Here is a 22,118-nt window from a genome sequence, read left to right as displayed (position 1 = left end):
ACACCATTACATGTAGTGACTATTCAGAACACGATGTGTCAATGGTGTCACAAGATGAAGAAGGAAGAGAAAATATGGAGGGCGCGTTGTTAGCAATGAATGGAAGGAGCGACAAAGGCACAGTGTAGCGTGTAGACTCTTGGGAGCCTTTGGCAACACACTGTTCTCTGATACAATACAAAAAAAGTGCCTGAAAGAGACCTGAAGAAAAAAAATACACTGTAATACTGGGGTATGAAATGGTGTTGAGCTGGAGTGTTTTTCCCCTTTCCAGCTCTAATCAAACGGGATATAAATGCACCCTACGTAAGCATGTCTCACGAGACAGCATGGAATTCAACAGATCTTCCTGTACTATTATCTACTGTATGTCATGATGAACCCATGTAGATGTGCAAACCACAAATGAGGTTGTTCATGCCTGCTTGGGGCTAAGTGTGTCTGACTTGTGTGTTTATGTTGATCACATACTTGTCATCATCATACATCAGGGATTATAGACGGTGGTGAGAGATTTTTAGCGTCATCATCCATTATACCAGTAACAGTGGCACACATTTCTCATTTTTTATTTATTACAATGTGTTGTTTCTACCAGAGTTCATACACAAATGTTAAAATAAAACATTTTACAATTGGCATGAGAGTTTGGTTAGCATTACAGACAAACGTTGTTGAACGTATAGGTATTTTATTTATTTATTTATTTATTTATTTATTTATTTATTTATTTATTTATTTATTTATTTATTTATTCATTCATTCATTCATTCATTTATTTATAGAAATACGTTGTTATTGTTTATCCGTGCTTTCAAATAAGAAATTGTTTCAGTGTTTTATTTGTAAACTTTCATTTTTCTTTTTTTCATTACAGCTATCCTCTCTTTACTTGTTTATAGTAATTGAAAGATCAAATATAAGCCACAACATTTTGTCTATTTAAAAAGCTTTTTCACTGTTCATAACGTAAAAGTTTACATGTATACCTATAAAAGTTAGATGAACCAAAACGGAGAGTATGCAATAATATAATATAAAAAATACTACTACTAAAGCGACTAATGTAATTGTTTTAATTAATAATGAAAATACAGAACTTTTAGGAGTACATCATCACTCATCATCAACAGATTTGAAATAACATGTGTTGTCTGCTTTAAAACCATCATATTATCATTGCTTATACTAATATTGGCTTGTGTATTCCAGTTGGTCAAGTACATACTGACTGACCACTTACATAATGCCTGCAATTCCAGTATGGTAGACACCTGAATAGTATTTTAATGGCATTTAGAATGAAAGTGATTTCCACCAGATTAACCACAGGAACCGATTAATCATCCACTTTCCTGTGTTAAACTTTGCCCAAAACATTCGGTTCAAAGTTGTGACCTTCAACGTATGACATTATCCCTGCTTGGGAAAAATCAATAAATCAAGTAACTAAATGTAGTAACCATATACAGTCATTTTACTTATTTATCGCTAATCAGAATCTGTCTTTTCTCCCATAAAAAAGCGTAATCTTTTGAACTCTCTTTCCCGTAAAGACTAGAAGTTGGTCCCAGTCACTGATTGCTAGATGAGCTGCTGCATTAGTAAATCAGCAGCTAATTGCATGTAGATTGTCAGTGCAAATTAAATGAAAGCTGTGCTTTGTGACGTGGCCTCTTAACGGTCCTGCACAATTTATTGTGAGAGTCACATAGGCTTGTCACATTGGAAGAATTCCACTCAACAAATGGAGTAAACATTGGTTTTAGCAAAAACATTCTTTTCTCAGATTTCTGGTGCTCTGCATGCATAGAATACAAGTATGCTGATACTCTCAAAAAACACAGATGCTTGCTCCCTTCCAGGTAGTATAAATGTGAGAGCTGGAGGCTTATGATTCATGCTGCTCTGAGCAGATTTAGTCTCGGCTGAGTCTTCACTGACTCATTCTGCTTAAACTGATGTGACCTGGAGTGGAGTCCATAGGTCGCGGTAGAGTAGACGAAATTTGTACTCAAGAAAGAGTAGCGTTACTTCAAAATAATATTACTCAAGTAAAAGTAAAAACTAGTCATCAAACAAATAAAAGTATACATGAATATTAAGTCTGATTTCTTTTTTTAAACAATGTCATCAGACAAGACAAAAACATAAAATTATGTGAAAATGTTGGCATCTTCAAATCATAAAATAAAAAATAAATAAATAACAACAAACAACAGTGAAAGCAGACACATTAGCCCAAGTGTTCGGATAGTTTTATTTTAGCCCTCCAAAAAGGCTCAGCAGAACACACACATTGTTATGACTCGTGTTGTGACTTTTTTTGTTTATTGAACATAAGACCACAGAGGTCATAAACCTGGAACAAAACAAATACAAATCACAACAATATAATGCTAATATTACATGTATCATTTTACAAATACATGCACTGTATACATTATGTTGTTTATTATTGAAATGTATGGTCTATATTGTTTCATTTGATTTCATTATTACTCAAGTAAATATAACGAAGTAAATGTAACTCGTTACTACCCACCTCTGAAATCAATGAATGAGTAAAGTCAATGACGAAAGTGAATACAGTTTTCACTCACCATAACGCGGTTCACTTTTCGCAGCCTCACTGTTTCGCAGATTTTTTTATTGCAATTTTGCATGCTTTTTTTTTTTTTTACAGTAATGTACCTATCTTATAAAATGTATCAAGGTTTGAACAATGAGAATGTTTAAACAAGAGAAATGTGAGAAAATGTAAATGCCTCCATGAGAAAAGTGTATAAACTGTGTGGTGAGGGGTTTTACAGACTTAAAACATTTATAATAAATGTAAAACATAAAGCTAACTACTTTGTGGATTTCATTTATTGCGGGTATTTTTTGGAACCTAACCCCCGCTGAAAATGAGGGAACACTGTATACTGCATAGCACTATAGCTGTGGCTGGCAGCATTCTTTGGACATATGTCTTCGAGCGTACGTTCTCCGTAGTTGTTGTCACTTAAAGTGCAATAAATTCTTTACCAAGTGTGCTACAAGTGTTGTCTAACATACCCATACAATGTCCAGATTTTTTAAAATGTCGACCTTGAAAATACTTTTTCAGCCACTTTAGACAATCATCCTTCTTTGCTCACTGTCTTCTCGTAAATGTACGGGAAATCCACTCAAGTAGCTATAAAGAAAAATGCTTACATCGCCCATTGCCTTCTGCTGGCTCTATTTATTGAATCTGAAGTCTGATTGCTTCAGTGGCATTGGCAAGAAATCCTGTGCCCGAAACGCCCTGGGAAGTTTAACACTGATATGGAAATGAAAAAAATAAACAGCGCATTAAGACAAACATTAGGAAATCAAGACAAAAAACTGTTGGAAATAAATAAACAATTTCATGAAAGTTTTAGCAGCCTTTGAAGACCTATACTGTACCATTTGGATTGGCAACTGGCAAACTGCTTTTTGGTATTTGGCCAGCTTACTCGCGCTAATTAAAATATTTCTGTCTACAGTTATATTTGTACTGTATATGACTTTTAACATAATACTAAAATATATCTGTTCTTGAAAGCTTTTAATTAAACATCCCTCTTACCCACTGTCTCTTTTAATTAGCCTTATCAATGAACATGAATTCATCTGTCCCTTGGGGCACTGTGCCTTTCCGAAACTGAAGAAAAAAAAATACCAGAAGAGTTCTACCTGAGGGTGTTAGAGTCATCAAAAGCATCCCGTAAAACCAGCATAGATTACCAATGACAGAGAGAATTTTTCATCTGTGCAGGACTTTAATTTCTGGATCAATAATAGATGAATATTAAGTATAGCAGACAGGTTATTGAATCCGAATAGAATGTGATTGCACGAGACGTGTGAACACATTATTGGACTTACTGATAAAAAGTGTTTGCATGTTATGTACAAACAAAACAGTCTTCAAGTCCATTACACAAAGACGTGAAATGTGACAGAATGGTAGTTAGGAAGTTGTACTTCATAGAGATGAGCCGATTATTTGATGAATCCATTGTTGAGAATTATGATGTTATGTGTGAAATGGATTGTTGATTGTGTCTTGTCGGAAGTTAGGCAGAATTGAGTACAGTGTTGGCTTCAACCTGCTATCCACTTGAAAATATTTTGAAGGTTACACTTTAAGAGAAAAGAAAGGCTCGTGAGTTAATGAGTAACATCTTCAAAGACATGAAGAAAGAGATCATAAGAGGTGACATATGGAGAGGTGTTAACAATGTACGAGAGAGATGAATAGATAGGTAATATAATACCACCCTACCTTACCCTTAGGCGTGTGGAGACGGATTCCACTTGTACACCATACATCTAAAAACAGACGCAGAGAGTTAGTGGGTGCAACTTATCTTTGTCTCAGAGCCAGTTTGAAAAACAACTCATTTTTACATCCAACCTATTTGAAAAAAAAAAAAATTGTCCATAGATGAAAATGCATTTTCCCAGTGGCTTCAATATTGCATTTTCACAAAACTCATTTCAAATTTAGAAAAGAAAAGTTTTGGCACCTTATCATTGAGATAAATTGTCATTTTAGCCACCACTGGAGGTACTGCATGATTTGAAATTGGATAGTCTGCGCCTTCCATCCCTGCTGATGGATCCATGCGGGCCAAGATTCATAATGTAACTGTGCTGAAACTACCATAATACAAGGTGTGCAATACACGAGAGGCACATCCACTTGCAGGCCTTAACATTATGAACATCTGTACAATGAGGACCAAAATACAAGAAAAGAGTCAAACTGCAGCTTCAACCAAAATACATGTATTGTTAAATTAATACTTATTTGCTAATCTTGGTCAAAACTGATAATTATGATCTTCGCAAATGAAGATTTTCTGATGTAACTAAAATCCTCTTGTTCTATAATGCCAGTGGTATGTTGGGCTTTGCAAAGCTTCAATCCAGATACAGGCTGTAAAGAAAATGTAGCATATGGACAAACTCGTGAAACTAAAGTGTCTGAGATACGATAATTGTGACACCAAAACAAGGTTATATACCTGATACATTATTTGGATGGACTGATCCTGATGCAGAAAACACAACTATGGAAACAATGGACCATAAAAGTGCTTACGGGTTTATACAAAGGAACAAAAGGCTGCATTTACCACACAAGAAAACAAAATACCGTAGTGAGCTTTTAGTTGTTAAAGTGTTTATATGATGGATGGATGGACGGGCGTCTCATAATCTTTCCCTCTGAATCTCTGACTCAATTTACCCCGGCTGTTGATGCCTGCTCTATTTGTTTTTTTTAAGGAATTGGAACTGCCAACGTGGAGTAAACATTTTTGACTGGCATTTGAACATATTTAAATACGTACTCACAAATACGTTCGAACATTACTCGTGAGTACGTACAATTGTACTTGTAGGCTAAATGCTACAAACAGCATATTTTCACAAGTAATAGGCCTCCCCCGTGACATTAGGGGAAAAATGACGAAGCTATGCACTGCTGACATAATAATAAATCATAAATCATCGTATTTGAGCGTACTCGCAGATACGCTCAAGCATATTTGACAATCAAAAATGTTTACTCCACAATGGCAATTTCACGTCTCTGTAGTTTTTGGGTACTTCGTGTATAGGAATTTCATTTCAAGGGACACTGATCAGTTCTATCTTTACAAATGTACAGTAGGCTATATCCTAAACACCCAAAATAATTCAGCTGTTGTATAATCTTCTAAACCTTTGCTATCCTCCACTGACCAACACTAAAACTTAATTTCCAGCAAATCCATTTTGATGTGATGGGACATTATATTGAAAGTACTATAAGGTGTGTGATAGTCACAACCATCTGTAATGGCAATTAGAAGAGCTCTTTGGATGTGATGAAACATCTGTTAATTCTGTGTGTTGGCTTGTCCAATCCTCTCTTTGAAAGCCACCTGGGAGTTGCTGCCGTTCAGCTCCAGGTGTACAGGTCAGCATACGCATGTGGCTGATTGCTAATTAGCAAGTGTCCCTTTGCCCACTTCTCGACTAGGGGGAAAGTTCAAAAAGCTTTGGAAATTCATCGTGGAATCAAATATGCTTTCATTTGACAGATCCAACTGGCCTTTTGATTGTGTATTAGGCAAAGGTATTTGACACAACAACACCTTGATTTAGACAGTGTTTATTTGGTGGTGCCATTTGTCAGAATTATGAACTGTAGCACTTGTCAGTAGCTGCCTACATGTCATAGCAATCGGCAGACATCATGCAAGTGGACTCCCTCCAGGCTGTGGCCATAATAGTTAATTAGTATTCCCCATTTCTTGTACAGTTCCTACATGACTCGCAAATGGGTAAACCATGTACAACCAGGTACTATTTTTATTATTTGCTGTGCAATGGATACACGCAATCTCAATTTTGCTGCAATGGCTCTCAGACTTTTGGAAGAGTATTTTTTTCTCATCAATCTAGTTACCATTTTGAAGTAAATATGGCAGATATTGACTATTTGTTTATTTGAATGCTGTTCAAAGTTCCATTTTAGCAGGTTGCCCCATGAACTATTCTTAACTTGAAAACTGACCAGCCCTAATCAAGGCAAATCGCTGCGCTGAGGCGATAATGTCGTGGAAAAGCATCAAAAGAAGAATATATTTATTCTGTTTTGAAAGACAGCGGGTGGCGGAGAAAATATGTATTATTTGGAAGAGGTCATTATTGTTTAAAAAATGTTCTGCTATAGAAATGCAAAATAACAATTTTAGTTGGGTTTTTATTTCATTTTCAGTCTGTCATTTTCATTGCACCTGCTCAAGAATGTTGCCAGATGACACGGAATAAAAAACTAAATACTGAAAAATATAGCAAAGTGCTAGAGGAGCTCATAGTTTATTTGCTTTTTACAGTGTTTATAAGTGGAGTTGGTTGTATCGGTGAAGAACAAGAGTAAATGTTAGCTTACCCTGTTAGCCTTGGACTCTTAAGTGTTTAGCCATGGTCTCATTTCTTTTACTACCATGGTCAACAGCTACCGATTGCTATCGACTGGAACAATCAGTCAAAAAATCAAACAAACAAACAAACAAAATCTGTCCCCATATTTCCCACTGCAGGCTGTGCAGTGTGTTGTTATGATATGAGCTAGCAGTATGCAAAGTCCAACTGTAGTGGACCTGACGAAGGATTCATTATGGTTTAGTTTATTATTTTTGACGGGCTCCCAAGCCTAATTCCAAAGATTTCATTAAATTGGAGAAAAAGATGTGATTCTGGAATCTGTAATGTAAGGTAATGTGCACTGTTTGCCTCTCAACATTCACAGTGTGTTGTTTACTTACTGTTTTGGAAAACTGTGTATTCTATTGTACGTCCTGCTAACTGATGCAGCTATGCTCATCACCCAAATTGGTTTTACCTGTAAATCTTGTCAGCCCGTGCCTGTAAATTGCTATCATGTCACACAGTACCAAACCTCTGTTGGAGATCAGAATATAATAACGGAGATGGACTAGTTCATGGATAAAACAGAAAAGTAGGTCATTGGCGGGGAGGGCATCAGGGCGAAACAAAATACAATTTTGTAAGAGACCTCCGCATCTGCTCCAGACAGTCAATGTATAATAAATAAATAAAAGGAAAACAGGCTTTTTCCAGCTCCGCCAGAGAGCAGAAAACGCAGATGGAGCAATACACCCACACTTTGAGAGAGTGAGTCTGTACCTCAGTGCAGCTGCTGGTGGTTTTGACAACTTCCACTGTGTTCATGACCAGAGTCCACAAAAAGCCCCCCTGTCCTCAAATTTCTGCAGTCTGTGCTGTCAAGTGAGCAGATTTGACAACACAGTAGAAGCGTTGTATGTGAAGTTCTTCTGTCATTAAATAAAGATTGCAATATTGTCTGTGGTCTGGAAAAGAACAATGAATGTTCTGACCCTATTATTCATGCGAGCTTGTTTAACACGTTCTCAGTGTGTCATTTGTGAATTATGCATTAGTTTATGCATTTATGCATAGAAGTTGTGAACCATGCAGCTGAGATGTTAAACACTTAGATGTAGAAGAGAGGTCAATGTGGCAGCTACATTAGCAGTCAACAAGCCAACATTTTGTTGAGTGGCTTCCATTTGGTTGATGTGCCAAACTGATTTTAGGTTGCCCGTCTCTTGTTACATTTTCGTTGTAGCCAACCCCCTTGAGCACCAGAGATGTTCCATCAACGTAAAGTAATTTGAAAAGTAGCCAATCCTAATGTGGCTCCGCTTCCAAATGTTGGCAGTCACCTTGGCACGTTTCCTGCTTTCTACATTCCCACATCTTAGTTATTTACCTGACTCAAAGTGTAAAAATGAAGACTTTGGTCCACAGCCATTTTCATTTGCTCTCAGCATCTGCCTTCATTCTCCTTGCCTGTCTCCCTGTGTTCTTCCATTATTTCGATCACACTCTGTTTGGCTTTTTTTATTGCCTTTTGTTTTGTTCCCCCTTTTGTTTATCAGACAATTGTGCACAAAATTTCCGTGTTTTGCAGTCTTTGGGAAAGGATGACATTTGCTGAGGCCGAAGTGCTTAAACATACTGACTCTTTTGCACTTCCAACATGGTAAATATGAGGGAGACACTTTCTAACACTTTGAACCAAGTTGTCTGCATTCATGAATGCATCAGAACCTCAAGAACCATTTAGACACTAGTATTATTGGTGCTAAATGTGTGTGCTCTTCTTTCCGATTTTACTGATATGAATTTACATTGAGAGCACAAACTGTAATGAATATTGAATTAGGAATTGGCATAATATTAGATTAATCAACTGATCATTTACATCCAATTCAATTGTGTGCAACTGATTAGTTCATCCTGTCCTAAGGTGGGCGTTTTATAAAATGTTGCTGGTCCGTCATTCGTCAGCGCCCTGGGAATCCTTCAGTCTTCGTTGGCCCGTTGTTTTTCAAACCAAGCCAAACTGTAATCTTCAGTCCGTCAATTGATTTTACCCATGCTTTGTCACCGCTATTTTAGGACCGACAGACAGAGGTGGGCATTCTGTTAGTACAGAAGGACTGTTTGTCAGTCCGTTATTTGGCAACATAACGGGCGCCTATCCGTCTGAGAGTTCCATCAATACTTGTCCAGGTTAGTGACGATTACACTGACGGACAAAAACACACTTAAATCAGTGCTTAGTGCATCCCTTTTTTTTTTTTAAAGGTTCTCAATTCTCATCATTCATCAGCAAAACGGCGTCCGTCAGTACTGATGGAATGCCCACCTCTGATCATGTCTTCAAGCATGTGCTCTTGATTCAGTCTCAAGTAGTTTACTGCCTAAAGAAGTTAAAAATGCCCATCCTTAACTAAATTAAAAAAAATATTCATCTTGAAATAAGAAGAACTCTTTGGCAATGTCCCTTGTATATGACTGACAGGTAGAGAAAAATGGTCCACCTTCTACAGATTTTCAGATCAGGGACATGGAGCACACTGTACTTGTCAGCCTGTTAACCCCTAACACAATACATCAATCCTAACTAATCACTTTGTAAGCCATAAATATGGCAAAACTATTGGGACAGAGTGCTCATTATTCCAACTAGAAACTGTTCAACATTAATTTTGAGGTGGTAATGGCCATGCACATAAACAGTACAGTATAGGATACTGCTTTCATAGGCATTTTTGTCACTAATATTTTTCCACACAGTCCTTTTATCCATTTAAAATACAATTTTCTCCATTAACTCTATCTCCCATGTCATTCATTATCTTGGCTGCAGTCTCATTTTATAGAGCTATACTGTGTCTCTTTATGTGTGGTATTGAACAATGAGAATCCTAAAGATTGCTCCCTAGGAGCAAAAGTATTGTGTTTGCACAAGATTGTATATTTTCTGTAAAGAGGGTACATTAAATAATTTTTTTGTATTTCCATCAATTCGCATGCACTCCAGATGCTTGATGTGATACCAAGCATGGTCGTCGTCATCATCATCATCAACATTAATGTGTTCAAGAGGTGCAGATTACCTACCGTGCATTATATACCTAATCTAATCAGAGTGACCCAACAGATTATTATTATAATTTTTTTCATAATTCAATAGCGCCAACCTGAGGGAAGGAACTGGAAGAGGTGGTGACCAGGATGTGGACGGGTCAGAGAGAATTTTGCCCTGGTCTTGGTTCTTGCAACGTCCCCAAAAGTGGGTAGGGGGTTATGCAAAGCAGGTTTCCAAATGCTTTAAAATTATAAATATTACAGGACTCGAGTTCCCTGGTCTGAGTGGGCCAACGTGTTAATTTCTTAGCTGATTAAATCTTAAATCCTTAAACAAAGTCCAAAGTAGTGCAAAAATAATTTTAATAAAATGTGCTACAACCCCAAACTATACTTGACTGTGCCTGAGACTTCATTACTTTGTGTGTGTGTGTTTGAGTGTTACCATGCCGTAACAAGCAGAGAAAATATACACTTTACTTGCTCTACATGAAGGACACTGCAGACTATTTCCCATGCAGAAACACACTCAAATTATTGCGCTTTGGTGCTCTTTATTTATTTATTTTTTATTCTGTGAGGGCACTTGTGACACTGCATAATATGTCTAACCAGCCAACTGGCCAAGCTCTCTACACACTGTAACAGACACAAACATGCACACGATGCAAACAATAGTCTCCACTCTAAATCTGACTCTCATACACTGGTGCACACAATACGATGGGCCATGACAGAGAGCTATGGACTGCATCTACTTGGCCAGACAGACCACATTTCTCTCGGCATGAAACCTAATGTACTGGAAGAAATGAGTGTGTTTGTTGCTTTATGTGTGTTTATATCATAGTGATAAGATTCTTACTGTCCTTGTTGAGGAAGAAAACACACACACGCTGCGGCTTCCTTTCACGGTGACTTGTTTTTGCTCACACTTAAGAGCAATACAGAATCTTTTTTTGAACTTTGCCATTTTTTCCCCTGACTTATTGCCACTCCAGATCAATTGGTCCACAATTCATTCCTTGAGACGAGTCACTCTCAACGAGGCTGCCATGGCACACTACTGATCCTTGAGAGATTGTCACGGGTGGTGCAAAAATGAACCAATTACACTTAATTTGTCAGAAAATCTCTATTGGTTAATTTCAAATACAGTATATCTTTGTTCTTCTATATATGCTGTGGGTCACGGTGGGTAACTGTTTTACTACCGTACTTATAAACAGTAAAGGACTTCCCTAAAATAGACTCCTCCCTTCTTACCATCAGGGTAAAAAAAACAGCAGGACTGAAGCGCAAACTCCAATGAAGCGTGAAGGCGTAATTCAGGGGTGCTCAAGTTCGGTCCTCGAGAGCCCATATCCAGCCTGTTTTCCATGTTTCCCTCCTGCAGCACAGCTGAATCTAATGATCAGCTAATCAGCAAGCTTTGCAGAAGCCTGATAACGATTCTGATCATGAATCAGGTGTGTTAATGGAGAGAAACATGGACAACAGGCTGGTTAGGGGCTCTTGAGGACCGAACTTGAGCACCCCTGGCGTAATTCATATCAGAAATGGATTCCCTGCACAGTGTTAAAGATTATCTTGTATTGTGGGTTGAAAAACAAGTATAGCAAGTGCATTTGAATAGACAGGTTGTTTTTTCCCCCCAACAGATTAACATGCTGAATTATGCACTTCAATAGTCATAAAAGACAAAGCACTTTGGAGAATTTTGTAACTGCTTTTAAAAAGCAATTTGCATCTACATTATCATACTTACTTCTTGAAAGCTTGTTTACCAGACATAGTGCACACTGGGACAGATACTTGACTGAATTTTGGAGGCTTTGTAAAATAGGAATGTTATTAAAGAAATATTAAAACACAGTAGACTCTTGACTTTTAATATGCAGTCTGTCCTCATAAGAATTCAAACTAATTCTGTATAAAATGTACTGGAGCTTTACTAGTTGAAAACCTTGAAAAATGTCATAAAATATATGTATTGTATGTTATATGTGTCAACATTGGGCGGCAGTAGCTATAAGGTTTGGAGCCAAAATGTCATGGTTCTAAAACAAATTAGATAAATAAATGACGTACTGTACTGTCTACTGTATATTATTAATCATTTGGAACTCTACCAAGAGTGCTAAAAAAAGTTCTGGTTGGAAAGGCTGTGTTTCTTCAGTTTACTATTTGACAGCGAAAATGACTTGGCAATGTTATGCATGCAAATTCACATGACCTGTAAGTCATGTGTCTTACAGGCAGCTTGTTTCAACCTTCAGCCGGGCTGATGTTTCTGCTGGTTTAGAATATTTTACCACACCAGGACTGAAAGTTTTTAATAGTTAGTGGGTTATTGTGCATTTGGAACAAAAACCTTTGCAAATACGCTCCAGGTTTTTCTGGTCAAAACAACTTTTTCTTAATTCCTCCAATCCTCATGTTCTATTTTTTCCTCATTGTTGCTTCCCTTGGTCATCCTATCATTTCTCTCTTCACAGCAAAATGTGATGAGGCTCTGGCCTCTCCTTTGCCGCACACAGCCTTCTCCAGCTCATCTGTCTTCTCAAATGGATACGCACCTGGATATGCCAAGCTCAACAGGCGAGGAGGTAAGGCTGACACACACACATTCACTGAAACTTGTAGTACAGAGAGAGAGAGAGAGAAGAAAAGACCAGAAAATGCCCCATAATGATTTAATCAATATTTTTTTCATCACATTTGGCATTTAAATGAAAATGAAATGAACCATTAAATGAGCACATTGGTTAACAAGAAGTGCATTTGGGGTTTCTGTTCTTCTCCTCAGGGGTTGAAGTTTTTATGGAGCGTGTGCAAGTATGTACAGTATGTCTAGTCACATGGGGGCTGTTGCAAAAAAATAATAATTAAATGCTGTATTTAATACATCGACTAAAGCGTGGCACACCCTCAAGCTCAGTCCATGTAAATATTTCATTGTCATCTCTCTCCTAAGAACAAGTACAACAGGACTTGTTGTACTCTTTCTGTATTTAGCACGAAGAAGACAAACACTGATTTGAAATCGCAAAATTTGATGTACTGCATTTTAATTCAGTGTGTGTCAGTTAAGACAAGAGGCTGAAATGTATTAGAAATCTTGGAATGCCCTCTTAAATAGAGAGGACATGTAAGCTAGAGTACAACAAATTTGCCTATAGGTTTACAATGTCAAAATTTTGGAGTAACTAATTTACACATGACTCGTTTGGAAGATGTCACAGTATTTGAAATAACTGCAGTAAATAGAATGACATACTAAAATTATGGTGGTGTGACATGATTTTGGTGAATTTGATCAAGACGCAGGCAGAGTGGCAGACAGATTCTGAGCTCTATATGTGTATAGATGTCATCGTATTTTATTCACAAATATTATAACAGTGTGAACAGAATCTCTAAATTGCTGTAAACATTAAATAAGCAAATGAGTTTCTGCTCCTGCATGTCAAGGATTGATTTTTAAGGGAATGAAAGTAGTCACTTGAATTGGCTGCAAATCAAGTCGGCTGTGTTCACACCCACAACGATGCAAAAGCTTTCTCTCTGTATTAAACGGTATGGGTCTCTGAAAATAGTAATACCGAAACTAGTCAAGTCGGCCCATGATCAGATTTATGCCAGGTCATTGACCAGTTGAAAATAGAGTAAATTAAAGTCTGATAGGCATGTGCAAGGCTGTTTGAAGGATTGCTTCCCCTTGAATATTTAATAAAAATGCTTGGAAGAGGTGGTAAAGAAACTAACTGAAGCAGTGTATTCACATAAGAAAATACTTGAGAGCCACAAATCTGTAATTTGGAGTTTAAAAATGGAATCAATTGTGATCCTGTCTTTTATATGACCATATTTTTCACAGTTTGGGGCCATGTAATTATTTTCTACAAATGTCTAATATCTTTATCTTTATCTATCTAATATCCTTGCACTTTTACTCTAAGTCAATCCTAAGTAGGTCTAGCAAAGCGTTCAGAATAAGAAAATTCACCCCAAAAATATGTCAAAGATTACAAACACACTTTTGCAAACATACTGTGAGGAGTAGGGGGTCCTTGCAAGCAGCTACTGCCAAGGGAGTCACAAAATCAATGGGACACGCTGGTCTTATTAGGCTGGGCTTGAGAAGTCTAGCAGCCATTAAGTCTTACCATATGTTTACGTGTTACGAGTGGACGTGTGTATCCGTGTTTATCCTCCAGTCACACACCTCAGTGTAGGTGGGAGGATGTGACAGTGAGTGTGAGAAAAGACTATCGTTTTAGGTTGCTTATATATAAAAGTGGAAACATCAACAGGAATAGGTTATTGATTTGTATAAATGAAATGGAATTCAACCAATACACATGACCTCTTGCAATGGAATGAAACAGTGTGGAAGCATCTACATATTGCAAGTCTCCCAGAGGCTGTTGGATGAAATCAACACTCTGACTACCCACTTTTAAACTGACTGCACTCTGGTTGTCAGAAAAAGGACAACCGTAAACAACCAAAAAACAATTCTGAACGGACCTACTTTGCATAATGGCACATTTGCGACTTAATCCTAATTTATGCTCGACTCTCCATAAACGTTTTTAGAAACAGATTGATGAGCTTCACATTGAGAGTCACATGATCTGCACCTCTCTCCACAAGTGTGCTGCCAATCGAAGACAGATGCCTTGTGGATACAGGTTAAAATAGAGGGAGGGAGGGAGGGAGGGATGGAAAGGAGGGAGTAAATGAGAGGTGAGGGAATGAGAGGGTGTGGAAAATTGGAGAGAGGACACAGAGGAAATGAAATGAGAAGGGATGGGTGGGACAGGCCCTTTCCTTGGGCCAATGACTAAAATACGACAAGATTGATAGCTAGGTTGTTGTGGAAATGTAAGTAGATGATTAGGACAATTAAAGTAATGTTATGAATTAATGCAAGTGTATTCCCATAGTTTTTGTATTGAACAAAGAGGCTAAGCATGACTTTGTTGTTTCCTCTCTTCTTTCTTTTCTCATTTTACTGTCTCTTTCTTTGATTCTTTCTATCACATCCTTCTCTTTCCTCTTCTCCATATCATTTCCCTCCACCCACTTCCTTTACTAAAGTTGCATTCTCAATCCTACTCACTGTTTTCCCTGGGGAAGTCAAAATATACTTTTTTCTCTACCCCATCCCCCAAAAAGTTTCATTTATTGAAATGAGTGACATCACTGCAGTCCAACTGTGCTGTCGCTTCTTGACAATTATCCCCATCCGTCTTCTGTGAAGCCTTTTTTTTTGTCTTGCGTGTCATCTTGTAAAGTTGTTTGATGTCCTGAGCCATTGCGCTCATCCGTCGATAATGGCAGGCCGCTCATAATTAAATTACCACGTCTCCATGTGCTCCATGACAGAAAGATGAAGCACTGGCAGAGGGCAAACCAGCTGTTAACTCTCTGCTGCATTTCTGAGAACCCTCGCATCACAATTCATTTCCATGATGAACTTTGGGAAACACACACATTTTTGTATTTATTTTTTTACCACAGAAACAAAATAGATGAAACCTTCCTGCACAAAAACACAAATTTTACATGCTCACCCACTCACTTTTTTGCACTGACAGTGAAGGTCTCTTCCCTGGTGACATGACAGAATTTGAAATTACTCGCATGCAAATATTTTACATCAAAACTCATCTCTCCAAAAGCGATGGAAATAAAAGACTCGTTCAATAATACATTTGGAGAAGCTCATTAATCCATGCCTTATGTTGTAGTACCCAGGACTGCACGTGGTGCACAGTAATTGACTTATTCTTCCTGTATCGTGTTCCCTTTGTCATTTTTTTTTAAGACGAAGTCAGATATGCAGACAATCAATTGTGCCAAGCTACAACTTACACTCACTGCAAGGTGCTATGAAATTAGTTGGAAAAAGGGTTATATTATACTGACAAAAAAATTTAATTGAAAAAACATTTTCAATTTAAAAAAAAACGTAAAAAAAAAAACTAACTGTAACAAGGTCTTACATTTATAAAACTAACAATTGTTACAGACAAAATGCCTTTTGATTTCATCTTTGACAATTATAATAAATTAAGTTTTAGTATACAGTATTTTGGTATTGCTGTGCATCCGCACAGAAGGAAGGTCAAACAGTAATTAAAGTTGTTACTTTATTACAAAACACTTATTGGCCTTTTTCTTTTTTTTCTTTTTTTTACTTGCATTTAATAAATACTCCATGTATTAAAAAAAACAAAACTAAAATTTATTCTAAAATGAATACAAACTAAAACAACAAAGCATTTTAGACAAAACAAAAAACAACTTATAATAATTGAATTTAAAAAAAGAAGAAGATAAAAGTCAAAATGAAATAGAAACTAACTATAAAGAAAAATACCAAATTGTTTTAAACATGGTCGGAAATCATTAGCACTATGTTATTTGTTCCTGATTTTTTTTCTTTCTTTTTTTTGTCCAGCAACATCAGCATTTGGTACAAACTGTGCAAATACTCAAACTTTTCAGAAACCCTTTTGACCCCATTATAGCGCATTTGGTAAAATATATTTTCTACAACAGTGAATGTGAAGTTTACCATTTCTATGCATATTGAAATAGAAGTAGTAGTAGTGGTCGCATGGCCAGCTGGGTGGCCGTTGCGACCAGTCGTCTGAAGTCATCTCGGTCCTGGGCTTGAAGTAGAAGGTCACAATGGGGGCTGGTGGCAGCCACCTGTGCTACCCAGATGAGTCTTGGGGGCGGCGCCAGCCGCGAGGAGGAGGAGGAGGAGGAGGAGGAGTTTTTTGCCGGTACTGAGTCGTCCAAACGAGCCACTTGACCGAGCAGATGAAGTCACCGCCTCTTGATGAGGGTGGAGACCGGTGATGGATTTCCTGCCCTGGCGTAGATAGTCTCGTTGCAGACAAAGTCGTACCAGCGGACACAAAGAATGCTCCTCAAGCAGCGCCTGCGGAATGCGTCCAAACGGCGTTGCATAACTGCTGAGAGCGTCCATGTTTCGTTGTCGTAGAGTAGGACTGGGATGATGAAAGAGTTGAAGAGGCGGATAGAGGGGCTTATTAGGTTAACTGAAGACTTAAAAGTGTCAATACGTGTTAGTGCAAATGTTGTTGTTGTTTTTTTACTGCGCTGAAATTGAAAAAGTGGTGTCTCGCCCAAATTCAGCTGGAACAAGCTCCGTCTTGCCTGAGGCCGTAATGAGGACAAGCGGTGTAGAAACTGGATGGATACCAAAACATATAATTGATTAAAATAGTCTTAAAAGCTCACAGTTATAACTGACTTGTTTACAACACATGACTACAACACATTACGTCAATATTCGGGTGAAATATTCGAAATAACCCATTTAAATACTTGAGAGACGACAGTGTAACTCTTTACATGGAAACGCGATCAACCTTCGTCTAAACTATGAAACACGAACAGCGTAGTGACAAAAATAGATTCCATTTCCACTTCTTATTTTCTGTTAATGAAAGACATTATTTTCAGATCACTCACCACACTAATAAAGAAGCCAGTTTCCTCCTCGCTTTAAAAGTGTCACACGTTCGCAATTTTTGTTTATCTCTGCTTGTATATTTTCCTGTGGGTAGCATACATCCGCGTAAGATATCAGAGCAAAGCAACCTCGTTTATACTGTATGGCCAAGTTTAGGGTTAGAAAAGGGGCGTTGTATTTGGGTTGTTAAAACCCGAATAAGAGCATATTCCGAGTTTTGTGCATGTTTACATGAGCTTTCAAAAGCTGAGTATTGCCAATATTTAGGTTTTGAAAAGGTTATTGACTGAATATAAACATAGTCAATGATACATAACTTAGCATACAGTCAATGAAGTAGCTCACCAAACTAAAAGCAGAGAAAATAGTGCTATAGGACAATTAAAGGATTTTAAAAAATCTCCCGCTATACCTTCTACTAATTACGTTGTGTACATTTGTATGCAACACAAATTTGTTGTACTAGCAACAGTTTCAGAAATACTTTAAATACCGTACTTAGCTTAGCATTAATTACACTAACTAACTGCACTTTGGCACGTATTTATACCCAATTCACCATCATTTTGTTTGCAAAAAAAACATTTTGTAAAAACAAGGGACCCAAGGCATGCATTTGGGTGACACTGGACAAGAACGAAGGAATATTTTAGCATATTAAAAAACAAAAAACAATAAAGCAGAGCTACATCAATTCCTTCATGACAGCCGGCGGAATTGCAACACATTTAACTTGTCTCCAAGCATAACAATAATCATGTTATTTTATTTCTCGCTCTGACAGACTTCTGTAGGATTTGAGCTGGCCACCAGCTGTCCAAGACAATTTTTCAGACTGATGTCTTCGTAGTTAAATGCTCTGTGAATAGTTTAAATGTGTTTCTTTCCTCTCTGTGGGAGACAGTGCAGTGCGATAATTATACTGAACCCGCAACATGCAGAAACCCAAACTGTTTTCACACTGAAACTTACCCTATTGGATTCACACTCAATGCCCTTTTCACCCATTCTTCTCAGCCGGAAGCATTTTCTAGTCTGTGATTTGTTGTCCTTGGTTAGCGCTGGTCATTTCTCTCTCACAAGAAACAACAGAGAAGGGAGTCAGCTTGACATCCTAACAAGGGATGAACAAAGGCAAGAAAAGCCGGTGGTGAAACACGCTGAGGCATTGCAATACTGTTTGATTTCCAGTTGTAAGGAAGCAAAGGGAGCTTTCATAGCTTTCCTTGAGGTCGGCTCTAATGACACAGTCGAGGGTTTCTTGAATGCTGTGAATTGATGCATAAAGACGGGTGACATACCCTCGCTCTATTGGCTTTAAGTTTGGAAAAGGCGATCAATTTTAGGAATGATCCCATAGAATTCCACTTAAGTTCTCCAAAATATCCCCCTGTGTTTCCAAAGTCTCCAGGCCACAAATTCTCAGAATTTTAAGTTTATTATTTTGTAATTTGCAGTGATGTAGATTTGTTGACAATCAAAACTGACAATCAAAACTGAGCATGCAAAGGCAAACATTTGGTAGAGCTCTTATACTGGATCAAACTGTATAAGATAAAGGTACATGTGCTTTATAGTTCTCCCCAATAAAGAGCCAAATTTGTTCCCTGCATTTAAGCCATCCCAGAGGAGCAGTATAAGCAGCAAGCAGCAACCCAATCTAAATTGTGCAGTCAATAAATTTTACATTTACATTACAATTTTAGACAACCACAGCACTCAGAGAAAACCTACACAGGCGTGGGGAGATCATGCAGCCTCTATAGAAAGGCGTCAATGTCATAAGAGATAACTTTTAGCTTACACATATTGTAAAGAGGACAAACACAGGTTACTGTAGTTTTTTTAAGTGGCAGGTTACCGTAATTTTCTAGCAATTTAGTACCAACCAAGACAACAAAAATCCATTTAAAAATATGAATAGAATAATCAATAATATTTAGGTGGCTCAATAATGATAAATAACTGAGCCACAGTGAAACATTGCTATTCACATTTTAGCAAGTTTATTTCCAACTATCATGTCATCAACCCGTTATTATGCTAGGTATCGTAGCAAAAGCCCTCCACCCCGTTCGATGACGGGGCATTCTGCACATTGTGGATAGCGATGAAGTCCTATTGATGTTCCTTTGCTGTTTTCCATCTAAAATTGCATTAATATTCGCTTCTTTAATTAATTCCAAAATGATTTATGTTCCGTCATCCCCCCAAACATACCTTACTTTATCGTCTGCCATTGCTTTGTGACTACAAACTTACGTGTGACGCAGGGGCGGATTTAAGAAATTTGGGGCCCCAGGCAAAGGTAGGGATGGGGCCCTTTCTAACGAGAAGACAGATACGTATATTTTAAATAGGGATGTTCAATACCGCTTTTTTTTTCCAGACCGATACTGATACTCAATTGTTGAGTAGTCACAGATACTGATACCAGTACATAAAAATTCCCTCCCAAAAATCACAATATAGTACTTTTCCTTAAAATTGCATGACATAATTTAGGAACTCTCACAGCACATCCCTGTATCATTCTGAAACAAACACAACACAGTATAAGGCTTCTTATTCAGTGGTATTGTCAAATGCTAATGTAGAAATTTGAGGATTTTGTCTGCTCCGCTGTAACTCTGAGGCTAATACTGCACTCTCTACTCCACTATTATATAGTGCTCAGCATAAATGAGTACAACCCCTTTGAAAAATAACACTTTGAACAATATGTCAATGACCACAAAAACAAGTTCCAAAATGATGACAGGACTACATTTATATATCATCTGTTTGACTTATAACATGAAAGTAAGGTTAATAATATGAATTAGAGAACAACATTTTCACTTAATAACTCAACAACTCAAATAAGGGTGTTGCAAAAAATGAGTACACCCCACAGAAGCCCAATAAAGCCCAAATTTTAGACTACAAGCGTCTACAAGTGAGTCTCATTATTCATTACACAGGTGTCAAGCAGACAGTTGATTATAAATGGGTGTTACTTAAAGAAAGCACTTTCCCATTTGTTTTTGTATTCATTGAGATATTGTTTAAAATGTTACTTTTCAAAGGGGGTGTACTATTTTATGCTGAGCACTGTAAATTATGTTGCTGGTTACATATTTCAAATCCTTCCTGCTCAGCAAAAAACATATACCCCCCAAAATAATGATTTAATGCTTAAAGTGAAAGAATATTCCTTTGCGAGGTAACTTCTTAAGACCAAACTTAAAAAAAGATTACTCTGGGCCAGTTTGGAAAATGCATCATGACAAGCCTAAAAACAGTCTGGCTGCAACTCACAGGAGAAACAAGGGATGCTACAAAAATATAAACATTGTTTAAACGGTCCTACAGCACATTAATTCATTTAAAATAAGCTTAAACATGTCACATAGCCAGGGTAGTGACGTACATGTCCTAAATGTTCTCAGAAATAGAAACCTTGCGGGTGGTAAGCTGCAACGATAACGGGCCCTCTCAAGTTCAATGAGATGAAGAAATACTTATCAATACAGGACAAATGTCACCAGCTGAACAGTTACTCACTACTTTTGCGTCCCCTACAGGCGTCGATCTTGTTGTTGCTGCTCAGGCTGTAAGTCGCCCTGACGCACTGAGTCTCGCTCAATGCCGTCACTTTGCGCTCTGTTTTTGCAAGAAGCCTTCTGCTGGCATTTTAGCGGAATTAATGGATCAAAAACATAATTAATGTGTGTAAAAACTATATTGGCCATTAATGTATGAGGAATTTTATGGGGCCCTCTAGTAACGTGAGGGCCCTAGGTTTGCCTAATGTTAAGTCCGCCTCTAGTGCGACGTAATATCCAGTCAAAATGTGTGACGTGTATCCGGTCTTGTCAGCGTTTATTTGCAAAACGTTTCCGTAGCCAAAATTCGCATTTCCTTTTTTTCGATACGCTTCAAAATCCACCTCCTCCAAGCGTAAAACCTTTTTTTGCAAGTTCTGAGCCCTTTTTCGAATTTCTAGCGTTTTCATTCCGTTTTATTTTCGCATTTCTTGAAAATTTGAATAGAAATGGGTGGATGGAAATCCCACTAGGCCTACTGTCAACCCCATAACTTGTTGGACCTGCCATCATTGTGCTGTTTGCTGTCAAGCGCATTATTAGCTGGCTGCCAATGCTAGCATCTGGTTCGCTAACATCAGAAGTGTTAAAAAATAAGTGACATACATGAACTTTAGTCCGAAGACACAGAGCATGTAGAAAACAACCTTTTAGCAAGTTTAGCTTCAAACCATCATGTCGTCGACCCGTTGTTATGCTAGTTTCGTGGCTTGCATAGGAATGACATTACTGTTTGCTCATGCTTTAGTTCAATTGCTGTATCATCTCGAGAACTTTACCTCCTTTCTTTCTCCGGCATCTTCCCTGAGACTTGTTGGACCTCTTTTGGAATCTTCCATCGTGTTACTGTTTGCTTTCAAGCAGGCTATTAGCTTGCGGCCAAAGCTAACAATTGATTGGCTAACATCAGAGGAGCACAAAAATACACATATAGGTGAACAGGTGAGTTTTTCAGTGAATAGTTATCACTAGTTGTGTTCTACAGAAAAAAAAAGTGAACGGTTTGGAGTTAGTTTTCTGTA

The 22,118-nt window shown here is 37.7% G+C and overlaps 1 protein-coding gene and 1 long non-coding RNA gene across 3 annotated transcripts in view; one reads left to right on the top strand and one right to left on the bottom strand.

The window, feature by feature from the left end:
- The window catches only part of cntnap2a (contactin associated protein 2a), a 354,486-nt gene that overhangs the window by 127,974 nt on the left and 204,394 nt on the right, over positions 1 to 22,118 (top strand). For both annotated transcript variants that reach the window (XM_086065802.1, XM_086065801.1), the window contains exon 2: positions 12,489 to 12,599. In XM_086065802.1, coding sequence (XP_085921928.1) covers positions 12,489 to 12,599 — 111 coding nt within the window. The remainder of the gene's footprint in view (positions 1 to 12,488; positions 12,600 to 22,118) is intronic.
- Positions 16,293 to 21,975, bottom strand: LOC147155580 (uncharacterized). Its single transcript, XR_015092231.1, has 3 exons — positions 21,876 to 21,975; positions 18,482 to 18,623; positions 16,293 to 17,223 (listed from the first exon to the last, which is right to left on the bottom strand). It is a non-coding gene; the product is annotated as an uncharacterized LOC147155580 (long non-coding RNA).

Source organism: Leptonotus elevatus, chromosome 21 (genome assembly GCF_054856555.1).
Source record: "Leptonotus elevatus isolate MCC_2025b chromosome 21, RoL_Lele_1.0, whole genome shotgun sequence".
Lineage (NCBI taxonomy): Eukaryota > Metazoa > Chordata > Actinopteri > Syngnathiformes > Syngnathidae > Leptonotus > Leptonotus elevatus.
Note: the sequence above shows the minus strand (reverse complement) of the source record. Positions and strands in the feature narration are given on the sequence as shown.